Consider the following 19,741-nt stretch of genomic DNA (forward strand, 5'->3'; position numbering starts at 1 on the left):
GATTTACGCCACCTCTTCAAGGACACAATACCCGCGTAAATCGAGTTACCTGTACAGGAAAGTAACTTACTTTCTTCTAGATAATTACTCCTTGATTCTATAATAAGTAAGGCATGTGGAATTGTAAATTACGGTTCAGAGTAATCGGAAATGAAAACTTATCGTCGGAAGCTTCATAGTGTTTTGTTGAACTTTGTGAACTACGGTTGTAGTACAGACGGCCTTGAAGCAAGCGGTGTTGCCTGATGCGCATCCAATCATTTTCTTGTACTTACAATTCCTGTTTATTTTTTGAGGTTTTTGTGATGTAAAGAAGTACTTACACATTACTCACACTTTAGGGTAGTGAGAAGTGTTTATAATGGAAAGAATATAGGCTCGAAAATCTTTTAAAGATAAATTTCCCTTTCCTGGTGTATCATCGTTAGCTCTGAGACGAAGAAAAATTAGACAACGAACAATCTAGGGTTCCATTCCTCGCATATAAATAATATATATATATATATATATATATATATATATATATATATATATATATATATAGGGAGTCCTTGATTTTCACGACTTTAGATTGCATGAATTCAAAATAGCAGTGTCAAAAAATAGGGTTTTTTCCTCTTATTACACAGATTCCTTAAAATAACATGATTTCAAGAAAATCAAGTTTCGCGCGGCTGATTTAGTTCAGTAATGCAGCCACCAGGCGTCACTAGGTGTTTCCCGACACCCGCTGTGTTTACCGCCACGCACGGCTGTGGTAGCGTCTCTCTCCCCGTTCGTTCAGTGTGTTACCAACTTACCACCAATTAACCATGGCTCCCAAGCGCCCATTGGATTCTCCAACATGTGGTAGTACTCCAAAGGGACAGAGGTTTACTCAATCAACTCCCATCCTTTAACATAGAGTATGTACAGTTTTCGGTAATTATTATCACATTATGGATAAGGGACATGTATTTCGTCCTTTAAGTACAATATGGAGGCGTAATATCGTATTTTGGAGGTGCGGAGTGATTTTCAATAATTACCCAGTTTACTCCAGTACTGGGGGTGATCACCCTTACATTGCACGGTCCCTTCTAGAACGCATCTATCCTGCAAATCAAGGACTCCCTGTATACAAATATTATATATATATATATATATATATATATATATATATATATATATATATATATATATATATATATATATATATATATATATATATATATATATCAAATAATTTGTATTTTTTTTTTTTTTTTTAGGGGCAAATAAAAAAAATATGAAAAAAGTGCAACCTGGCATGACCCCTATCGATGACACAAGACGACACTGTACGGGTTAAAACATCATTGGGCGTCGCATGAGTTTGATTTTCCACCTTAACCCTTTACCGGGCAAGGAGCCATATATGAGCATTAAAATAGGCGTCGAAAATGGCGCCCACAGAGTCTCTCGGAGCACAAACCAATACGTCATCGAGCTTGAGCCAATCACCAAGTCTCTGGCTACCAGCGGGGGTGACGTCATAGTCGCCTGTGCCTCTCTCATTGGCTGTCCTGGGACTCAAAGCTCAGTTGCTCTTCAGACACGACGAAAGGAGGATTTCTGCGCTAGTTGTCCCGACGCCCACGGCCCCCTCTCTCTTCATAATGTCGGTAAGTAGATGATACCCTGATATGATACAGTTGAATAGTTGTACTTTAACCTGACATGTGCATCATTTGCATAGGAAATGCAGAAATTTGTGAAAAACATCAGTGAAAACAGGGGTGATCATTTTTGAACAAGCGCCCGGTAGCCTATAGTTTTTGAAAGCGGTAGTTGACTACATATGGTCACTTCGCCCGTTTAGCTATAAACTTTGATTTCATCAGTTGACTAAATATGATCACTTTGCCCGGTAAGGGATAAAATTGGTTTGTTATTGTTTACATATAACTTTTAATATTTAAAGGTCCATGTAACCAATAATTTTTATTATAGACACAAAAATTGGCTTGCCACATGGACATACTTTGGTTAATGACTAACTGTATCAACAGTTTATTACTTTTCATAGGTGCACAGTGAAAAAAGAATAATATTTCCTATTTTTTAGTGATTTCAACATATTTGTTTGTTATTGTGAGGCATATGCTGGAGTGTTTGTGATATATTAGTGTTACAGCAAGAATTTCCTATTTCCTTGTGACTCTATGCCCAATTTTTGCTGGAATTCATTTTTCATGGTGCACCTATGCCCTGTTATTTTGTTGTTGTTGTTGAGGTGAACCTACGCCCAATTTTCCTAGGAATTCATTGTTCATGGTGAACCTATGCCCAATTTTTCTTGGAATTCATTGTTCATGGTGAACCTATGCCCTATTTTTCTTAAAATTCATTGTTCATGGTGAACCTATGCCCAGTTTTTCTTGGAGTTCATTGTTCATGGTGAACCTATGCCCTATTTTTCTTAAAAGTCATTGTTCATGGTGAACCTATGCCCAATTTTTCTTGGAACTCATTGTTTATGGTGAACCTATGCCCAATTTTTCTTAAAATTCATTGTTCATGGCGAACCTCTCCCCAATTTTTCTTAGAATTCATTGTTCATGGTGAATCTGTCCAATTTCTTTTGAAATTCATTGTTCATGGTGAACCTATGTCCAAATTTTGACGGAACTAATTTTTCATGGGGGACTTACGACCACTTTTTATTGCAATTCATTGTTCAGGGGAAAATTATGCCCTTTTTAAGTTCACGACAAAGTTTCTAATGTTATTCTCTCTCTTTCCAGCTTGATTGTCGCATGTTCTACCCCAGAAGAAGCAAGGCCCAGCAGAATATACTAATTCCTCTGGACCCAAACATCAGTGACGATGATTCGTTGGAAGAGAAAGACGACCAAGACCCTGATTTTGTGCCTGTCTCACATGACCCAGATTTACCAGGCCCCAGCGACGAACCCCCCGCCAAGAGGAGGTGTGCTGCGCCACTGTTTGAGGAAGAGGTTCGGGAGGAAGAAGAGGAGGATGACAACCGAGAGGAGGAAGAGGAAGAAGAAGAGGAGGAGGAGGAGGAGGAGGAGGAGGCCAACAAGAAGGGCAGGAGCAAGGGCACAGCCAAGACTAAACGCAGGAAAAAGAGTGCCCTTCAACTCAGGCCTACAACCTGGAAGGAGGAGGACATCAGCAATCCCCCCCTGCCCACTTATAACCACCATCCACCTGCATATCCAGAGACCCCCCAGCAATACTTCCACAGGTTCTTTACCATCCAGCTCATCAAGCAAATAACCTATCAAACCAACCTCTATGCCACTCAAAAAGATGTTGCCACAACCTTCTCCACCACTGAACATGAGATCTCTAACTTCGTGGCCATTCTGCTCTACATGGGGATTGTGCAGTGTCCCTCCCTGGATGATTACTGGGCCATGGGCACCAGAGTACCACAAGTGGCTGACATCATGTCCTCGAAACGCTTTCGACTACTTCGACGAACCATCCACTTCAACGACAACACTCAGCTTCCCGACACGGTAGACAGGTTCTTCAAGGTACGCCCCCTCTTCACCACCATCACCGAAGCCTGTCGGAAAGAGCCTGAAACTCCGAAGCAGTCCATCGATGAGGTTATGGTGGGCTACAAGGGGAAGACTGCTGGGAACCTGAGGCAGTACCTGCAGCTGAAACCAGATAAGTGGGGGTTCAAACTGTTCTCGAGAGCGTCCGAGGATGGGCTCGTCCACGATATGATACTGTATCAAGGATTGATGGAATCAACACTCCAAGCCCACGGTATCCCCCTCAGCCCAGTGCAGAATACACTGTCTGACACAAGCAAGGTAGTTACAGTCCTTGCCAGCACCATGACCTCCACCTGCACCTCTGCAATATTCGCTGACAACTATTTCACCAGCCTGGAACTTGTACGGTACCTCCGAGACCAAAACTGCAGGTACACAGGCACGGCCAGGGAGGCCCGTGTTGGCAAGCCTCCAGTGAAGTCCATCCAGGAGATGAAAAAGAAGTCTGTACCTCGGGGAGTATACTCTTACACAACTAGTGATGATGGTATCCTGGCTGTTCGGTGGAAAGACAACAACATTGTCACTGTACTGTCCACTGACATAGGGGTAAACCCTGTCACCAAGTGCGGTACTCAAGGAGACCAAGAAGAAGGAAGAGGTGGACTGCCCCAGTGTCATCAAGTCATACAATGCAAACATGGGGGGCATCGACAAGAGTGACATGCTTGTCCACCTCTACAAAACCCCCATGAAAGCAAAGAGGTGGTACATGAGGCTCTTCGCCTACTGTCTGGACCTGTCTGTGTGCAACGCCTGGCTATGCTATAGGCGTGATTGCAGCTCTCTCGGGGAAACGAGGGGCCTCTCCCTGAAGGAGTTCCGGTTGCAGATATCCAAGTCTCTCAGCAGCCAGAAGCCTGCACTACTACACCGGCGGTCAAGGAGCTCGACTGACACATTCCCTGGGAACATCACTGACAACTTCGAACTCCCAAGGCGCATCAGAGGTCAGCGTAGCCCAACTCCAGATGCCGCGATGCGTTTTGATAAGACCCTGTTCCATGTTCCCCTCTACCAGACCCGACAGACCTGCAAGCTCTGCAGCAAGAAGGGACACATAATTCGCTCAAACTTTGTTTGCATGGTCTGTAAGGTCCACCTATGCCTCAATGGTGAAAGGAACTGCTTTGTGAATTACCATGAGGCTGTGGCATAGGTTGGTGGACACTGTGGTGACAGGGGAGGTAACTTTGGTTGTGTAATGGACATCAGGATGGACATCTGTTGCTCAGGGTCCTTATTATTATACAGTATTTCAGTGGAAAATGGTCAGTAAATGTCAATGTTCATGGTCCTGGTTATATTTTTCTTATATTTTCATATAATACAATGTCTGAGCTTCATTCTGTGTATGTTTCAACCTTTTCAATATTGCATAATGATGTAAATTTTTGTACCACAGACGGGCAGTAGTACATAAATGATCACTTGAGCAAAATCATTTTTTTACCAGAGGCCGGCAGGTTACTATATTTGGACACTTCATTATCCTCATTTTCCAAACTTATAATGAAAATTTTCAAAAAATGTTCATCAGTAAAAATGTCTTAGAAGCAGATCTAGTTTCATGGTCTATGATCAAAAACTTGAATTTTTAAGTATTTCTATGAGTGCCCGGTAAAGGGTTAACCCCTTCACTACGACCGGGTGAAAACGGCACCCCACCTCGTATCCGGGCTAGCCACGCGCGCCAAATTTCAAAAGTCGCTTCTAATTATAACAAGTTTTCAGCCATAATTTCAACTTAATCATCATGTATCAGAAAATTGCAAAATTAAATGGTGCACACAGAGAAACAAATTATTTGATAATTTTGAGATGTAAGCATAAATATACAGAGAAATTTGTGAGAGATTAGCATCTCTCTCACACACACACACACACATAGATTAGATGGTTAGAAAGGAAGGGAAGAGTCGAGGAACAGCAAGTTGAAACTTGTTGAAGAGGCGCCTCTCTCTCAATGGTTAGAAAGGAAGGGAAGGGTCGAGGAACAGCAAGTTGAAACTTGTTGAAGAGGCGCCTCCAACCCACCCCCCCTCTCTCTCTCTCTTTCTCTCTCACACACACACACACACGAAAGGCTACTGGGATATGAAGGGAGAGGGAGGGAGATAGAGAGGGGGGGGGGAGGGAGAAAGAGGGAGAGCACGCATCTCTCTCTCTCTCTTTCACACACACACACACACACACCCTTGAGGGGGAGGTAGGAGGTAGAAGGAAGGGAGGAAGGAAGGAAGGAAGAATGAAAGAGAACAGAGACAGCGGGAGGATGAAAGGGAGGCTGCGTCCTTGGGCCGAGGGGGTGGTGAGATAAGCACTCACTATCCAGCCACTTGGCAACTCAAAGGAAGAGGAACTCAAGAACTCCCACACATACACATATATCACTTCTTTCTCATTTTTTTTCTGTTAGAATTGATTGTTACTGTCAAGTACAAATGTGTGCAAGACACAATTACATTATTACACTATAATAACACTGAAAGTCAAATAAGACACCGTATCATATACGGAGTCTCTAAGTACAGTCAGAACAGAATACGGGATCACTCAGTACCAACTAAAACTAAATGTCTAAATGTAATAAAGACGCCAACATAGGCTTCGCCGTCAGGACGCCGACGTCGCCGTATATTGTACTGGGCGCTTCAGGACGCCGCCGTCGCCGTCGCCGTATAGAAAGGGTTAATGGTATAAAGACGTACACATACCCAAATTCATAAGAATCTGAAAAGAATGAGTGTCACCTCCCAAGTAACTACTGTAACCTCCCCTTAATCTAGCTGCACAAATGTTATGAGGGGGCTGTTGTTGTGGAGTGCCATTTTGCAAGCCAACTGACATCTGTTGGATTTAGCAGTAAGCTTGGTAAGAAGGGCCTGCACATACATGAGCTCTTGCCAACTGCAAGTCATGTTCATAGAAGAAAATACAGATACCCATATATGAATAGGCTGAGGAACAGGGTAACGCTTCCATCCCAGAAAACAGCCATGGAATGAAAATTATGCGAAACAAATGTAAAAAGAAGTGTGGGATGGAGAGGAACAAAACATTCACATGTCTGCTCCAAACATTTTTAGTAATGGCCCTTCCTAAGCACACCCAGGCCCAGAATACCTTGCTTGCTTAACCAAACCGCTGCTCTACCCACAGCAAATTATTTGAAATGTCAACTCATTCCTTAACCAAGCTGCAGGAATACTGTGAGGAGGCTATTGTTGTGGGGTGCCATTTGCCTAGCCAAATGGCATCTGTTAGATCTAGTGGTAAGCTTAGTAGGAAGCACAAAAAATGTGTAAACATACAGCTGCTCTACCCATGGCGAATGATTTGAAACGTCAACTCCTTACTTAACCCTTAAAACACCGTGAACGTTCATGAATGATCTCATCGCCACGTCTGAAGAGGCGGCGATCTTTCCAGTAATCAGGATTTTTTCGCGCCACACGTTTGAACTATTCCCGCTCTTATTTAGTCAAAGGGCGAGTGTAGGAATCTGGCAACTATTTCCACTAGATAATACGTATGCCAAGTTATTCAGAACCACATCCTTATCCTAGAACAAAGTTAGCCTGCATACTTTCACAATTACAAAATTTTTGGCCCACCTGAATTTGGTTAGTGAAGGCTCCAGGGGTGAAGCGGCCAGCAATGGGTGTGGCACCAGTGTACCTTGCAAACTTCAGCACAGCACGCTGTCCCATGGGGCGTGAGGAGATCACATAGACATCTGCAGGATTTTCTATGGCTGCAATAGCTCGGGCAGCCAGCAGAATCTTCTCATAAGTCTTGCGCAGGTGGATGATATAAACACCTGGAAAAGTTTATGATTAAAAGTCCATTCCTAACACTATACATCCTTGCGACTGAACAGATAATGGCCTGATGATGTACCTAACAAACAAATGAGAAAATATTATGTATAATTAATTTAATCAAACCTAAGAAATTCATGGTAGCTATTAGGTTCATATCTTAGGACAGAAAATAGTACACAGAACCCTAAAAAGTTTCCTTTTATTTTGTTCATTCACTTGAAAAATTAGTTTGACTCAAAATTTGAATTTTGGTGCAGGCTGTACCATGACTGACAAGGTGTTATTGCTAGTAATCAAATTTCTAAAGCAATCTAATATAACTTAAATAGCTGCAAACTATTTTGCTTACATCAATTCTTCACCTTCCAACACAAACTAATGACAAAAAAGAGCCTAACATTCCTAATAATGAAAAGTTTTTCATAGGAAGTTATCAAAAAACTGGAACTGAATTTGCTTTTGCTGCATTAAAACTTTCCATTTTCAGGAATAGATGAAATGGAATCCAAGAGTTTAACATGCTATGTTTAACATCGATAAAAAGAGTAATCAAGGGACCATCGACACACGATGCGTCACCTACTATCGAGTGTTATGGCGCCCTATTGCAGGTCACTGACCTCAGTTATTGTGTTTCTTTTAACCCATAAACAATTCCGGCCATCGTTTGTCATCTTGTTATATCTTTAACACATCAGGGCCATACAAACAAATGTAAGTACTAGGCATTCGTGCTTTCTAACTGAGCCATAGAGGGTGGCATGACATCACTGCACGGATGCCATAAGCTACAACATGAGTGCTCACCAATATATGCCGAACCAACTTTCAGAAAGGCTCCATACACCCTATTATAATTATGTTGTATACATGTACAACATTGGTTTCACAGCAAACATTCAGAAATCTGGTAACAAGGGGTTAAAAATGGAAAAGTTCTAGAGCAGTGTTGATGATGAATATGGTATTAGCAAAATAATCCTGGGTGTGCACATACTTTCCAGCTAACAGGGAGAGTAAAAAGAAAATAATTGTGGCATTCCCTGCTGAAGAGGTACGGAACATGGGGGTTGATCTTGAGATATCACTTGCCTCGCATCGACCAACTATTCAGGCGTTCTAAAGCAGCTTTTCAGACTATGACTCAAAGAAGTGTTGGCATTATGGTTGATTTTTTCATACAAGTGACAAGGAGAGGTACAGAAACAGTGGGATCAGACTCTGGGTGGTAGTGAGGCAAAGCTCCGAGGGGTGATAAACCAATCAGCTCACGGCAGCTCAAAGTTAATCGACTCTCCCAGCCAATCAGCGGGCACAATTGGTTTCACTCACTCTACCTCCCCACATCTGCAAGACGAGACTTACTCCCCATTATTCTCTCTCTACACTAGACTATGCTCGCCCACTCCTTTTTTGTTCTCATTTATTTGGTTCCATGGTGGAGAGACTTTCAAGTGATGACGGTGTTGCCTCACCCTCTGCATACATGGTGTTCACAAGGCTAGGAGAAAATGCAGAAGAAAAAGTTGGCAAAAGAGAAGCGTTATCTGCGGGAAGAACATGCGTCTGCATACATAGGGTAAACCGTGGCAAAAGAATGCGTGAAACAACCATGATCACCTAAATTAATACAGTATCCATATGCTCATTTTCTCCTGCGTGTCACTTGCCTCACTTCCGCTCAGATTTTCTCGGCAAATATCAGCAATGCTCACCAAACTTCAATCGCAATTTTCTTGTGCGTGTCACTTGTCTCAATCCAGCAGGGAGCGCCACAATTGAAGTTAAAACTTTAGGGACAAATGAACAAGTAGCTGATGAAATATAAGAGGGGAAGTAATATTAGATGACTGGGGGAATATGAATGCAAAGTTATGTAGCAAACAGGAATGTGCTCTTTCAAAATGATAACTAGTGAAAATGTGAGGAACCTACCATCTTGGCGGCGCTTGTAGACATACTGCTCCATCTGGAAGTTGACATTATTGGCCCCGAGATGAGTGCCCGCAGCCAGGAAGCGGGTCACATCATTCTCCTCAAGGCTCATCACACTAAGGCCTCCAGACATGATCTGAGAAATGAATCATGAATTAAGACTTTGTAAGGTGAGTAAACCCAAGTTACACACTTAACATTAATAAATAAGAGATGGATCTCGAAAAACCTCCTCTCTCACTAAATCAGCTTGCTCGAGGTTGGGCGTTCTGTATCGTCTCCGCCAGTTTTTCTCCCCCGCATAGATGCTGTCCATATACAGGGGCCTTGTCCGCCCTCGTATGGAGTATGCATCACTTGTGTGGAGGGGGCTCCACTCACACAGGTCTCTTGGACAAAGTAGAAAAAGGCTCTTCGTCTCATCAACTCCCCTCCTCATACTGACAGTCTTTTACTTCTTAACCCTTTCATTGCTCAATGCTTGCAGCAGGAATTAGCCTTATTTGCTGGTGGTGCTAAACGCCCACTGCAACCTCCACCTGCACTCAAATCTCCCGCGTATGAGTGTTCCAACACTAATTCTCACAACACAGGATTGCCAATTAAGTGGATTCTTCACTAAATTTGGTGATCATATCAGCTCAGCGAGGCAAATCTACGGACGAGTAACTGGTGGATGTTCTTGCGCAATATAGCGGCATTTTTGCATACCTTCACCTATCACAGACTGATTCTTTGACCAAATAGTTGTAAATATTGCAGTTGGCAATGCTCCCTTGCCAGAATCTGAAGAAAAGATGTCCACAGTTCCCTCAATATGGCTGATCATCACACACGCACTGACATAAGTGTTAACATTCCACACTCCCTGATTCGACTTTCTACTCTAGCTCACCCCTATACTGTCCAAACCCCTTAGGCAAGAGTTAACCAGCATCCTCACACTTTCATCCCTTACACTGGTAAACTCTGGAACAGCCTTCCTTCGTCTGCATTTCCTCCAACCTATAGCTTGACCTCCTTCAAGGAGTGTATCAAGACACCTCTCCACCCAAAATTGACCTCTTTTGGCCACTCTTTACTTTTGTCTATTATGGGAGCAGTGAGTAGCGGGCTTTTGTTTTTCTCCGTACTTTTTGTTGCCCTTGAGCAGTCTCCTATGCAGTAAAAAAAAAAAAAAATAAATAAAAAAAACTAGTGAATGAATTACTGTACCCTTGCCCTCTCTCTCCACTCTTTTCCCCTTTGAGGGTCATTTACTTGTTTCCATGACAAAAAAAGTCAATGACTTCCTCCTCCTTCATTAATCACCCCTTGTTTCCTCTAAGAAGGAAGGAAGGGAAATAGCCACTTCAACTACAGAGGACTTCCACATTATATCATCACATGGTCGGCAATTTTTGAGGTACAGGTAACTCGATTTACGCGTTTTTAAAATAACACAGGGTCCAAAATCCAAATAAATGTTTAATTTACACGTTTTTTCCACTTATACGCGATATTTTAGGGAGTGGCCACAAGAGGTCTCACACAACTGGACTCACACGGTGCCGCGGCCACACAGCTGAGCTCAGTTCTTCCCGCACGTCACTTGAACAATAATACAGTACCCACACTGCCACGCTACTCAACAATAGGAGTGGCAGGTACCGGTACCAGTACTAACGGTACCAGCTATATAGTATGGTACCAGTGCCAATAGGCGCACCTAACATTACCAAATGTGGGGTACAACCTTGGCGGAGGGACTGTTTTTTGGGTGCCATTCAAGGTAATGGCTAAAGAGTAGCTAAGCCGGATATTTTGTTTTTATTTACTAATGATCCACGAGACATCCTAGAGTTAAACCAAAGTATGTGCTTATCTTTGTATTCATTCATACACACACAGGTAATATTTCTGTGGAGTCTGATTCACTTATTAGAGTGAAATTCTATTGTGATAAACAGTCACATATTCATGTCACTAGTAAAAATGAAACTAGTAATTTAAGTTTTGCCACCATGAAATATACACAAATAGATAAATATGAAAGCTCACGAAGTCAAAATAAGTGACATCACCTGCTTTACGCAGTAAAAGTATGCTATTTTAGGTATCTGATACCTGCAATATGGCAGGCTGCTGCTGCCTCGGCCGGAGATTATTGCCAGATTGTCAGACTCAGCCTATTACATTTCCCGACTTCCTGCCTCAAAACTGTCTTTTGGGCTCCAAAAACAAAACTAATTTATAGTTATCGTTAAAAGAGCAAGATTCTGATGTTTCTTGGCAATAGTTAGGCGTCAAAAAACGTTAAATACTATGCTCTGAGTACGACAATCTGGCAACGGTAGCTATATGTATTTTCAAATTATTGTTCTGTTGTTTATTGAATGTTGTTAAAAAAAAAGAATACTCATAATTTTAGCTAGTTTTTGGTTATAAGTATTCTTTACGAAATACATGTATAACATTACCTTCTATAACTTAGGAAACGTCCTGAATCCTGGATCGGCTATGGTATTGTTAGGTGCGCCTATACTAGCCAGTCGCTCATGGTGTCCCTCATTTCTTCCTCACACGAGTGAAGCCGAGACTGAGTGCCTGAGTGTATAATTCAGTGATATGGATATTCTCTCTCTCTCTCTCTCTCTCTCTCTCTCTCTCTCTCCACTAAATGAAGTGAATATATATTTTTCGACAGAAACCTACCTCTTGTTTGATTTACATTGTTTTAGATATACACGACCTCTTCAAGGACGCAATACTAAAGAATCAAGTTACCTGTACTAATTACTGTAAACACCTTTAAAATTCATTCCAGGTATTTGTAAATCATGGTACAGCATTGTTCTTGTGTTAAAAGCAGTAATAGCAAGGAAGAAGGCAGTGTCCTACTAGTTTCCTGAAAAATCAAGCAAAAGAAAATTATTGGGTTACAGCTGTGAGGACAGCAGTCAAGCTATCTTAACACAATGAAACTTAACTTTCTCTTCTATTCTTATCTATACCAATTTTACACAACCAACAAAATCTATCTTTTAACTCCTGACAGGCAGTGATATAATGTGAAATTGGTTCTCCCCATACAGCAATGTTCTGACATTTTCTCAAAAACTGCTCACATTCTATTAGCAATAGGAGCACCTACCATCGCCAAATGTGGGATACAAACTTGGTGGAGGGACTGTTTTTGTGCCTCGAGCGACAGTAATGGGCTAAAGAGTAGCCTATCCAGATTTTTTGTTTTTATTTATAAATGATCCACGAGACATCCTAGAGTTACATCAAAGTATGTGCTTATCTTTGTTTTCATTCATACACACACTGGTAATATTTCAATGGTGTATGATTCACTTAATTGAGTGAAATTCTGTGATAGTAAAATTGAAAGTAGTAATGTCTATCATAATGTGTTTTCAGTGATCCTAATTTAATATTCCATACTCGCTCTAGCAAGAGTTACATAGTCTTCAACTTAACATCAAAGGACAGTTAAAGGTATGTACTTTACAATGATACCTCATTCAGTCACCTGAGGTAATTAGAAGTGAAAATATAAAAGGTTGAGATGAGGTATGTTTTTGCTTGAATATGCCCGCATGGGAGGACAGGCACGGCAAAACAAGCCCATGCTTTACGGGTTAAAGAAATAAGAAAGAATTTTGGGTAAAAATGTAGCAGGAGTAGGCATATTATTATCAAGACAAATTATGTTGTCATGGGTAAAATATGACTACTTTTGTAGTGGAGATAGTTTTTGGCAGTGGTGGAAGCGGCCATTGGGAGGTGAGCAGTGTTGCCAATGATCCAACGATTGGTTAGCGAGTAGCCCACACATGTGAGACCAGGTCCACCACACATGGTTATTATTTTTCATAAACTTGCACCTTTACCTAATACTATACCCGGCCCTCAGCACGGCAGCCGTTGGGCTGCGTGTTCTAAAAAAAAAATATTAATAACCACGCGTGATGAACCTGGTCTCACGTGCGTGGGCTAATCACTAACCAAGCATACCATTGCTAACCATGCATACCATCGCTAACCAGATCGTTGGCAACACTGCTCACCTCCCAATGGCCGCCACCGCCACCAAAACAAATGTATGTATATGCCTTTTCACTTGACCCCCCCCACCCTTTGAGCGGTGGCCGAACTGGTAGCGTACTGGGCCCACATTCGCCGCGTGATGGACGACGGGTTCAATCTCACGCTACCACTCGGATTTTTCAGTCACCGCCGAGTAGCTTAAAACTACCCACATGCTGCCTGAAGACCACCCATCAACCCGGACTCTAGAGAAAGCCGTCCAAGCGAATCAAGAACGAGTTCCGGGAGGCAGCATGAGCCAATGCAAGATGGCGCCACTATAAACACTCGCCTGCGCCAGAACGGGCTGGGCCGACCATCAGGCCCCACCTGGAAGAAGCCTTGGGCAGACCATCAGGCCCCACCAGGAAGATGCCTACCGGTGCAACAGGCAACGACGTAAAAAAAAAAAAAAAAAAAATGTTCTAAACCATTTCCGAAGCTCAATAGATTAATTTGCATACACTGAGGTATAAACAATATAGAATAATCGTCCCTTGTGCTTCACAGACCATGCCTACTCCTACATATTAACCGAATTTTGCCTCATATGAATAGAAAATACAGTAAACCCTCTGGTATCTGGGTTTATAGACCCAGATATGGGAAAAACCCGGATATGGTGTAGGTTGAGTCTACGGATCCGTAAACCCAGCTTTCGCCTACCGCATTTAACCCTTTCCTTGTGAGTGGTGTGGACGCGACTATCCCCTCAGGCAGTCAGGCAGCCCAATGGGGGGTCCCTTTTAACCTCTGTATCTCAAAAACTATTCATCACAGCTATAAACCAAAAACACCATTGGAAAGAGGAGGTCCAGATCTATAGGAGTCGGATATGTATGCCTCCCTTGCAAACGTACATGCACGTTCAGGGAACGTTGAATTTTAACACTTACATCAATGCATGCGGGATGATCAACCATATTGAGAGAACTGCGGACATCTCTCCTTCAGATTCTGGCAAGGGAGTATTGCCAACTGCAATATTTACAACTATTTGGTGAAAGAATCAGTCAGGTGATAGGTGAAGCTATGCAAAAATGCCACTATATTGGGCAAGAACATCCACCAGTTACTCGTCCGTAGATTTGCCGTGCTGGGCTGATATGATTTTCCACTAAATTTAGTGAAGAACCCACTCAATTGGCAATCCTGTGTTGTGAGAATTAGTGTTGGAACACTTTCATATACGGGAGATTTGAGTGCGGGTGGAGCTTAGCACCACCAGCAAATACACCTAACACTCACTGCGAGCATTTAGCAATGAAAGGGTTAATATATCATCAGCACAAACGAAGCTACTTAAGATCACGCCCATAAGCCCACGACAGCTTTCCACGCCCGCGCAGACGTATATATATGAAATGAGTGCAGGGACGATATGTTATAGCCATAAAAAACAAAAATATGTTACGGGTTACATTTCAGCTGCGCCGCCGCCACCACACCCACCCTGAGAATATATATCTTTATCTCACAAACGGAGCTACTTAAGCTCATGTCCGTATGCCCACATCAGCCCTTTATGCCTGCGCACACGTGGATATATGAAACAAGTGCAGGAAGGATATATTATAGCCATAAAAACAAAAAAATGTTACGGGTTCCATCAAACTGCCCGCCTTGCCCCGCCGCCCCAAGAATGTTTTACCTTGTTTTCTGCAATATTACATTATCTATGCTAACGCCAGTGTAGGCAAGCCTTTCCCCATCCACAGTGAATGTGTGGGCGTTGTGGCATCTCTTGCAAACAATAATTAGAGCGTAAAAAAAATTGTTGGGGCGTTGCGGGGCTCTGGTCAGCACCCGCCATGGCCCCAAGGACAACATTTACTGCCAACTTAATTACATTTGTCACATACATCCATAGTCAGTGGATCACATCCTCAACATTCCCCCCAGCTTCCTGGACAGTTTACCAGCGCACAGTAAGGACTAACAATGACATAAGAGGCTGGCACAATCGCCTCAACAGAGCTGTTGGCAAAAACCAGTAACCATTTTGTGTTAGTAAGTCTTCTAAAAAATGAAGTGGAAAATGTGGATGGTAACTTTTAAGTTGGTTTCAGACAGAAAACTGCACCACATACTGCGGAAAAATGACAGGACTGTGCAGGCCCGTCTACACACATGCTGGGACCGGTACTCTAATGGAGACATGACACCTCTGGAACTACTTAGTGAATGCTCTCATTTTGTACCCTTTTAATGCCACTTTATATTTTTTGCTTTTAACTGCTTTTATATTGGGTGCTTGTATTTTGACGACTGCTTGGCAAATAAATACAGGTACATGCCATTGTAATTTTTGCTTTTTATGGATTGCCTGTGTGAGTGACGGTGACAAAATTATATACCTACCTAGTAGCTACAGGTAACTCGATTTACGCGAGTAGTGTGTCTTTGAAGAGGTCGCGTAAATCTAAAACAATGCAAGTCAAACGAGGAAGGTTTCCATCGAAAAATAAATATTCACTTCATTCAGTGGAGAGAGAGAGAATATCCAGATCACCGAGATGTCCACTCAGGCACTCAGTCTCAGCCTCAATCACGTGAGGAAGAAATGAGGGACACCATGAGCGACTGGCTAGTATTGGTGCCGGTACCGAGCAGTCTGGTACCAGTACCGTATCGTATAGCTTTACCGTTTGTACCGGTACTTGCCCATCCCTATTGTTGTGTAGCGTGGCAGCATGGGTACTGTATTATTGTTCAAGTGGCGCATGGGAAGAACTGAGCTCAGCTGTGTGGCCGTGGCGCCGTGTGAGTCCAGTTGCGTGAGACATCTGGTGGCCACTCCATAAAATATCGCGTATAAGTGAAAAAAATGTGTAAATTAAACATTTATTTGGATTTGGGACCCCGCGTTATTCAAAAAACACGTAAACCAAACTTGCATAAATCGAGTTACCTGTACTATGTATATAAAATTCTTAGTAGCCCTCCATAGCAAGGTGGGGGTGAAGCCTCTCCCTTCTGTAAGGAATTAGAGGTTGTCATGCTAGGTTAGGTTGGAGTCATATAATTTTGATACTTGAATGCAAACTTTGAGTATGTGCAGGCAGAGTTGTGGGGTGAATTCTCCATAGAAGGTGTGGGCAGTCAAACAGAGGAAGCCCATCCCCTCAAGTTAGGGGTTGAGGGTTACATAAAAATAGGTTAGGTTGAAGGCACTTTTGATATTTAAATGGAACCAGCTTCCTCGGGCATAGTACTTACTCGCAGATACTCTCAGAAGATTCCCTGGAAGAGGCCCTAGTGGGCCAGTGGCTCCAGTCTGGTAGCCACAACAACTGTATGTTGGCTGTGTGAGGTGATTTGTGCCTTAGTTAAATTTTTGAGCCTGGTCTTTCCAAAATTTGTCCAGCCTGGATTCAAATGTTTCCACTGAGTCAGCACTCACCACCCACTCTGGCAATTTGTGGAGGAGTCTTGGTGATAGCAAGAACTGGCAACTTGGAGCATGGTGAAGCGTCAGTGGTAATATTAGATGCAGAAAACAATTATTTCACAGATAATTTGCTGCTGCGACTCATCTGTAGAAACAAAAATATTTTTTTTCTGGGAGATGTCGGATTTGTATCAACTGGCTACTTGTTTCATCGAAAGTCAATGGTTTCTGGGGCTGAGGGGGATGGAGGGTGAAAAAAGTTGAGGTTTTGCAAGAGAAACAGCCATTTCGGTTCGGTCATTACCTACCTTAAGAAATCTCACTAGCTCTTCATGTATCTTTTCTACAAACTTTCAACAAGCATGGAAATGCTTTGAAAATAGAATTCAAGGACTATTTATTGTTGAAATTAGGGGATACCAGCTGAATGGCGTCAAGTTGGAGGAGTCGGACCAGGAAAAGGACCTTGGCATTATAGTGGCCAATAACCTCAAATCATCCAGTCACGTGGCAATGGTGGCTGCTAAAGCGAACAGCAGACTGGGCATCATCAAACGCAACTTCAGTGTGCTGGATAAGACCATCTTGCTGCCGCTATATCTCTCTCTAGTCCGGCCCATCTTGGACTACGGGGCCCAAGCGTGGTCTCCATACCTGGCAAAGGACATCCAGGCCTTGGAGAGGGTGCAGAGAAGGGCAACAGAGCTAGTACCAGGCATTGCCCAGCTGCCATACGAAGAGTGCTGTAAGCACCTTGGCCTCCAGACGCTACAAGAGAGAAGAGTGAGGGGTGACATGATCCAGACATACAAGCTCCTGCATGGCTACGAGGACGTCCCCCTCACCAGCTTCTTTCAACTCAACACTCACCGACTGCGGGGCCACTCCTACAAGCTGAGTAAACCAGACCATTGGCGAACCACAATGAAGGGAAACTGGTTTGCCATTAGAGTTATAGACCCGTGGAATAAGCTCTCAGATAATGTGGTATGTGCCCATTCAATAGCCAGTTTCAAATTGCGGTATGACAGGCACTTGGATCAGGGGCATGAGGCTAACAGGTCTTAGAGGTGGGGAACACCAAAAGAAGTCATTTCTTATTCCCCCACTATCCATTCATAGGTAAGAATTCATAGGTAAGCATACGAAAGCGCAGCCTCCTCCGGCAGCGGTGGTGAGGCCGGTGTTGCGAGATATACCTCCTCGCAGAAATAAGTCGCATGTACATGTTGGGGGGTTAAGAGGTAGGCGCAGCCCCCCTGGTTAGAAGGGGGGGGGGTCGAGGGGGCGAAGCCCTGCCGTTATAAGGTCGTAAAGCTCGGTTGAAGTAGTTTAAATATGCTCCCCCACCCTAAACCCTCTGTGAGCTATTTAGCGCCTGCAGCGGCGGCACCGCCGCCGCGGCCGCCGCCAAAGGAGGCGTTACGCTTTCGTGAATATTATCCCCTACTTTCAACAATAAATAGTCCCTGAATGGTATTTTGAAAGCGTTTCCATGATTGCAGAACGTTTATGGAAAAGATATATGAAGAACTAGTGAGGTTTCATAAGGTAGATAATGAAATATTGGCACGATACTAAATCAAATCTTTACCGCCGTTTCTTTCAAACTCACTGAATTCGCCCAGGAAAAGTTTCGTCCACCAGTGCGCCACGGGTGAAGTTCTGTACTTTTACCAGGAATTGTTTGGGTTGATGCCGCCTTAGATCGAGGGTAGAATACTCAGGAGGGGTTATGCTAGTTTACAAGTCACAAAGTAATATATATTAATGAAACTGGATTAGCCTCGTAAGCCTTTACTAAAGTAACAGATGGATGAAGATAATTAAAGACATGCTACTGAAAAATCCTCTGTTGCCTTAGATACGATAGCAGCTTCCTGAGTTTCAGGTATCAGTCAGCAAACTGTTTACGACATTTACTAATTTTACTATTAAAAAGTTGCTGCACGTATGCACAGAAGAAATGGTTGGATACTGGCCCACCCCTTCACATGGTACGGGGCGCGAGTCACGGCGCCTGGGTTTGTTTACGTGCTGCCGAGAAGATATATCTGGAATTATCCCGATAATCACGATCACAATTACTATTATTAGGTGTACTACTTCAAACACAAACATTTGTGGCTCAGATGGTGAACTGATTAAGTCCACACTAATGTAATGGCTAAGTTATGATCGAAAAACTACAAGAACTCACGGCGGCTGAGCGGTCGACTGGAGACACGCATGAAGAAGGCAGCAGTGTTACCAACGGGGCGTTACCAAACTGCGCTACATTAGTAAACAAAATACGCTAGAGATCTGATATTTGCTATAAATAGAAGTGTATAATATTATACTTAGGGAATTGATAAGTCAAATAAATTAACATGATTGCACAAGTTACATTATTTTCCGATCTTTTTGACATGTACAAAACAATACTTATGCCAGTCACATTAATAACGCAGGAGCTGCTAAATGCTCTAGCTCTTGCTGTACAGGTGACCATGAAAACATTGAGGCAGAGAATGAATATCAGAATACATGGTCAGAGTATGTAAGGCAACAGAGGGTCACTAAATGGAAGATTAGGGAGGCCAAGGTCAGGTGTGAGAGGAGTGTGATTGAGGCTCTGAAAGAAAAAGGCCTAGAAGGTGGGCGTGAATGGTATAAATTCTTGAGGGGTGAAAGTGTGACTGATAGTGAAACCGTGGAGTGCCTAAAAGTAAATGGTGAGGATATCAGGAACACAGATAGAATGAAAGAGTGTATAAAAGGTTTCTGGGAAGAGATTGGAGGGGTGGGTGAAATTTTTGAGGTGAGAGAGGGATGTGTAACGCTTGAGAGGAAGGATGCGGATGAGCTGAATGAGAGAATTTGCAGAGAGGAAGTCGAGGTATGTTTGAAGAAGCAGAAGAATTGCAAGGCAGCAGGGCTGGATGAGATCCCGTATGAATTGTATAAGAATGGAG

The 19,741-nt window shown here is 42.9% G+C and overlaps 2 protein-coding genes across 2 annotated transcripts; one reads left to right on the plus strand and one right to left on the minus strand.

Moving 5' to 3' along the window:
* Positions 1 to 1,255: 1,255 nt before the first annotated feature.
* LOC126994034 (piggyBac transposable element-derived protein 2-like) lies at positions 1,256 to 4,716 on the plus strand. Its single transcript, XM_050853280.1, has 3 exons — positions 1,256 to 1,643; positions 2,766 to 4,123; positions 4,497 to 4,716. Exons 1-3 carry the CDS (start codon positions 1,638 to 1,640, stop codon positions 4,714 to 4,716), a joined length of 1,584 nt encoding a protein of 527 aa, XP_050709237.1. The 5' UTR covers positions 1,256 to 1,637.
* Positions 4,717 to 7,102: 2,386 nt separating this feature from the next.
* On the minus strand, positions 7,103 to 19,097 carry LOC126994039 (40S ribosomal protein SA-like). Its single transcript, XM_050853281.1, has 3 exons — positions 18,985 to 19,097; positions 9,320 to 9,455; positions 7,103 to 7,380 (listed from the first exon to the last, which is right to left on the minus strand). Exons 2-3 carry the CDS (start codon positions 9,450 to 9,452, stop codon positions 7,118 to 7,120), a joined length of 396 nt encoding a protein of 131 aa, XP_050709238.1. The 5' UTR covers positions 9,453 to 9,455; positions 18,985 to 19,097; the 3' UTR covers positions 7,103 to 7,117.
* Positions 19,098 to 19,741: the final 644 nt, after the last annotated feature.

Source organism: Eriocheir sinensis, unplaced genomic scaffold (genome assembly GCF_024679095.1).
Source record: "Eriocheir sinensis breed Jianghai 21 unplaced genomic scaffold, ASM2467909v1 Scaffold707, whole genome shotgun sequence".
Classification (NCBI taxonomy): Eukaryota; Metazoa; Arthropoda; class Malacostraca; order Decapoda; family Varunidae; genus Eriocheir; species Eriocheir sinensis.

Coding starts and splice junctions, on each gene's coding strand:
- LOC126994039 (XM_050853281.1), bottom strand. CDS start 9,452: ATGTCTGGAGGCCTTAGTGTGATGAGCCTTGAGGAGAATGATGTGACC. Junction 7,381..9,319: donor CTACAAGCGCCGCCAAGATG/GTAGGTTCCTCA, acceptor AAACTTTTCCAG/GTGTTTATATCATCCACCTG.
- LOC126994034 (XM_050853280.1), top strand. Junction 4,124..4,496: donor GGGGTAAACCCTGTCACCAA/GTGCGGTACTCA, acceptor CGAACTCCCAAG/GCGCATCAGAGGTCAGCGTA.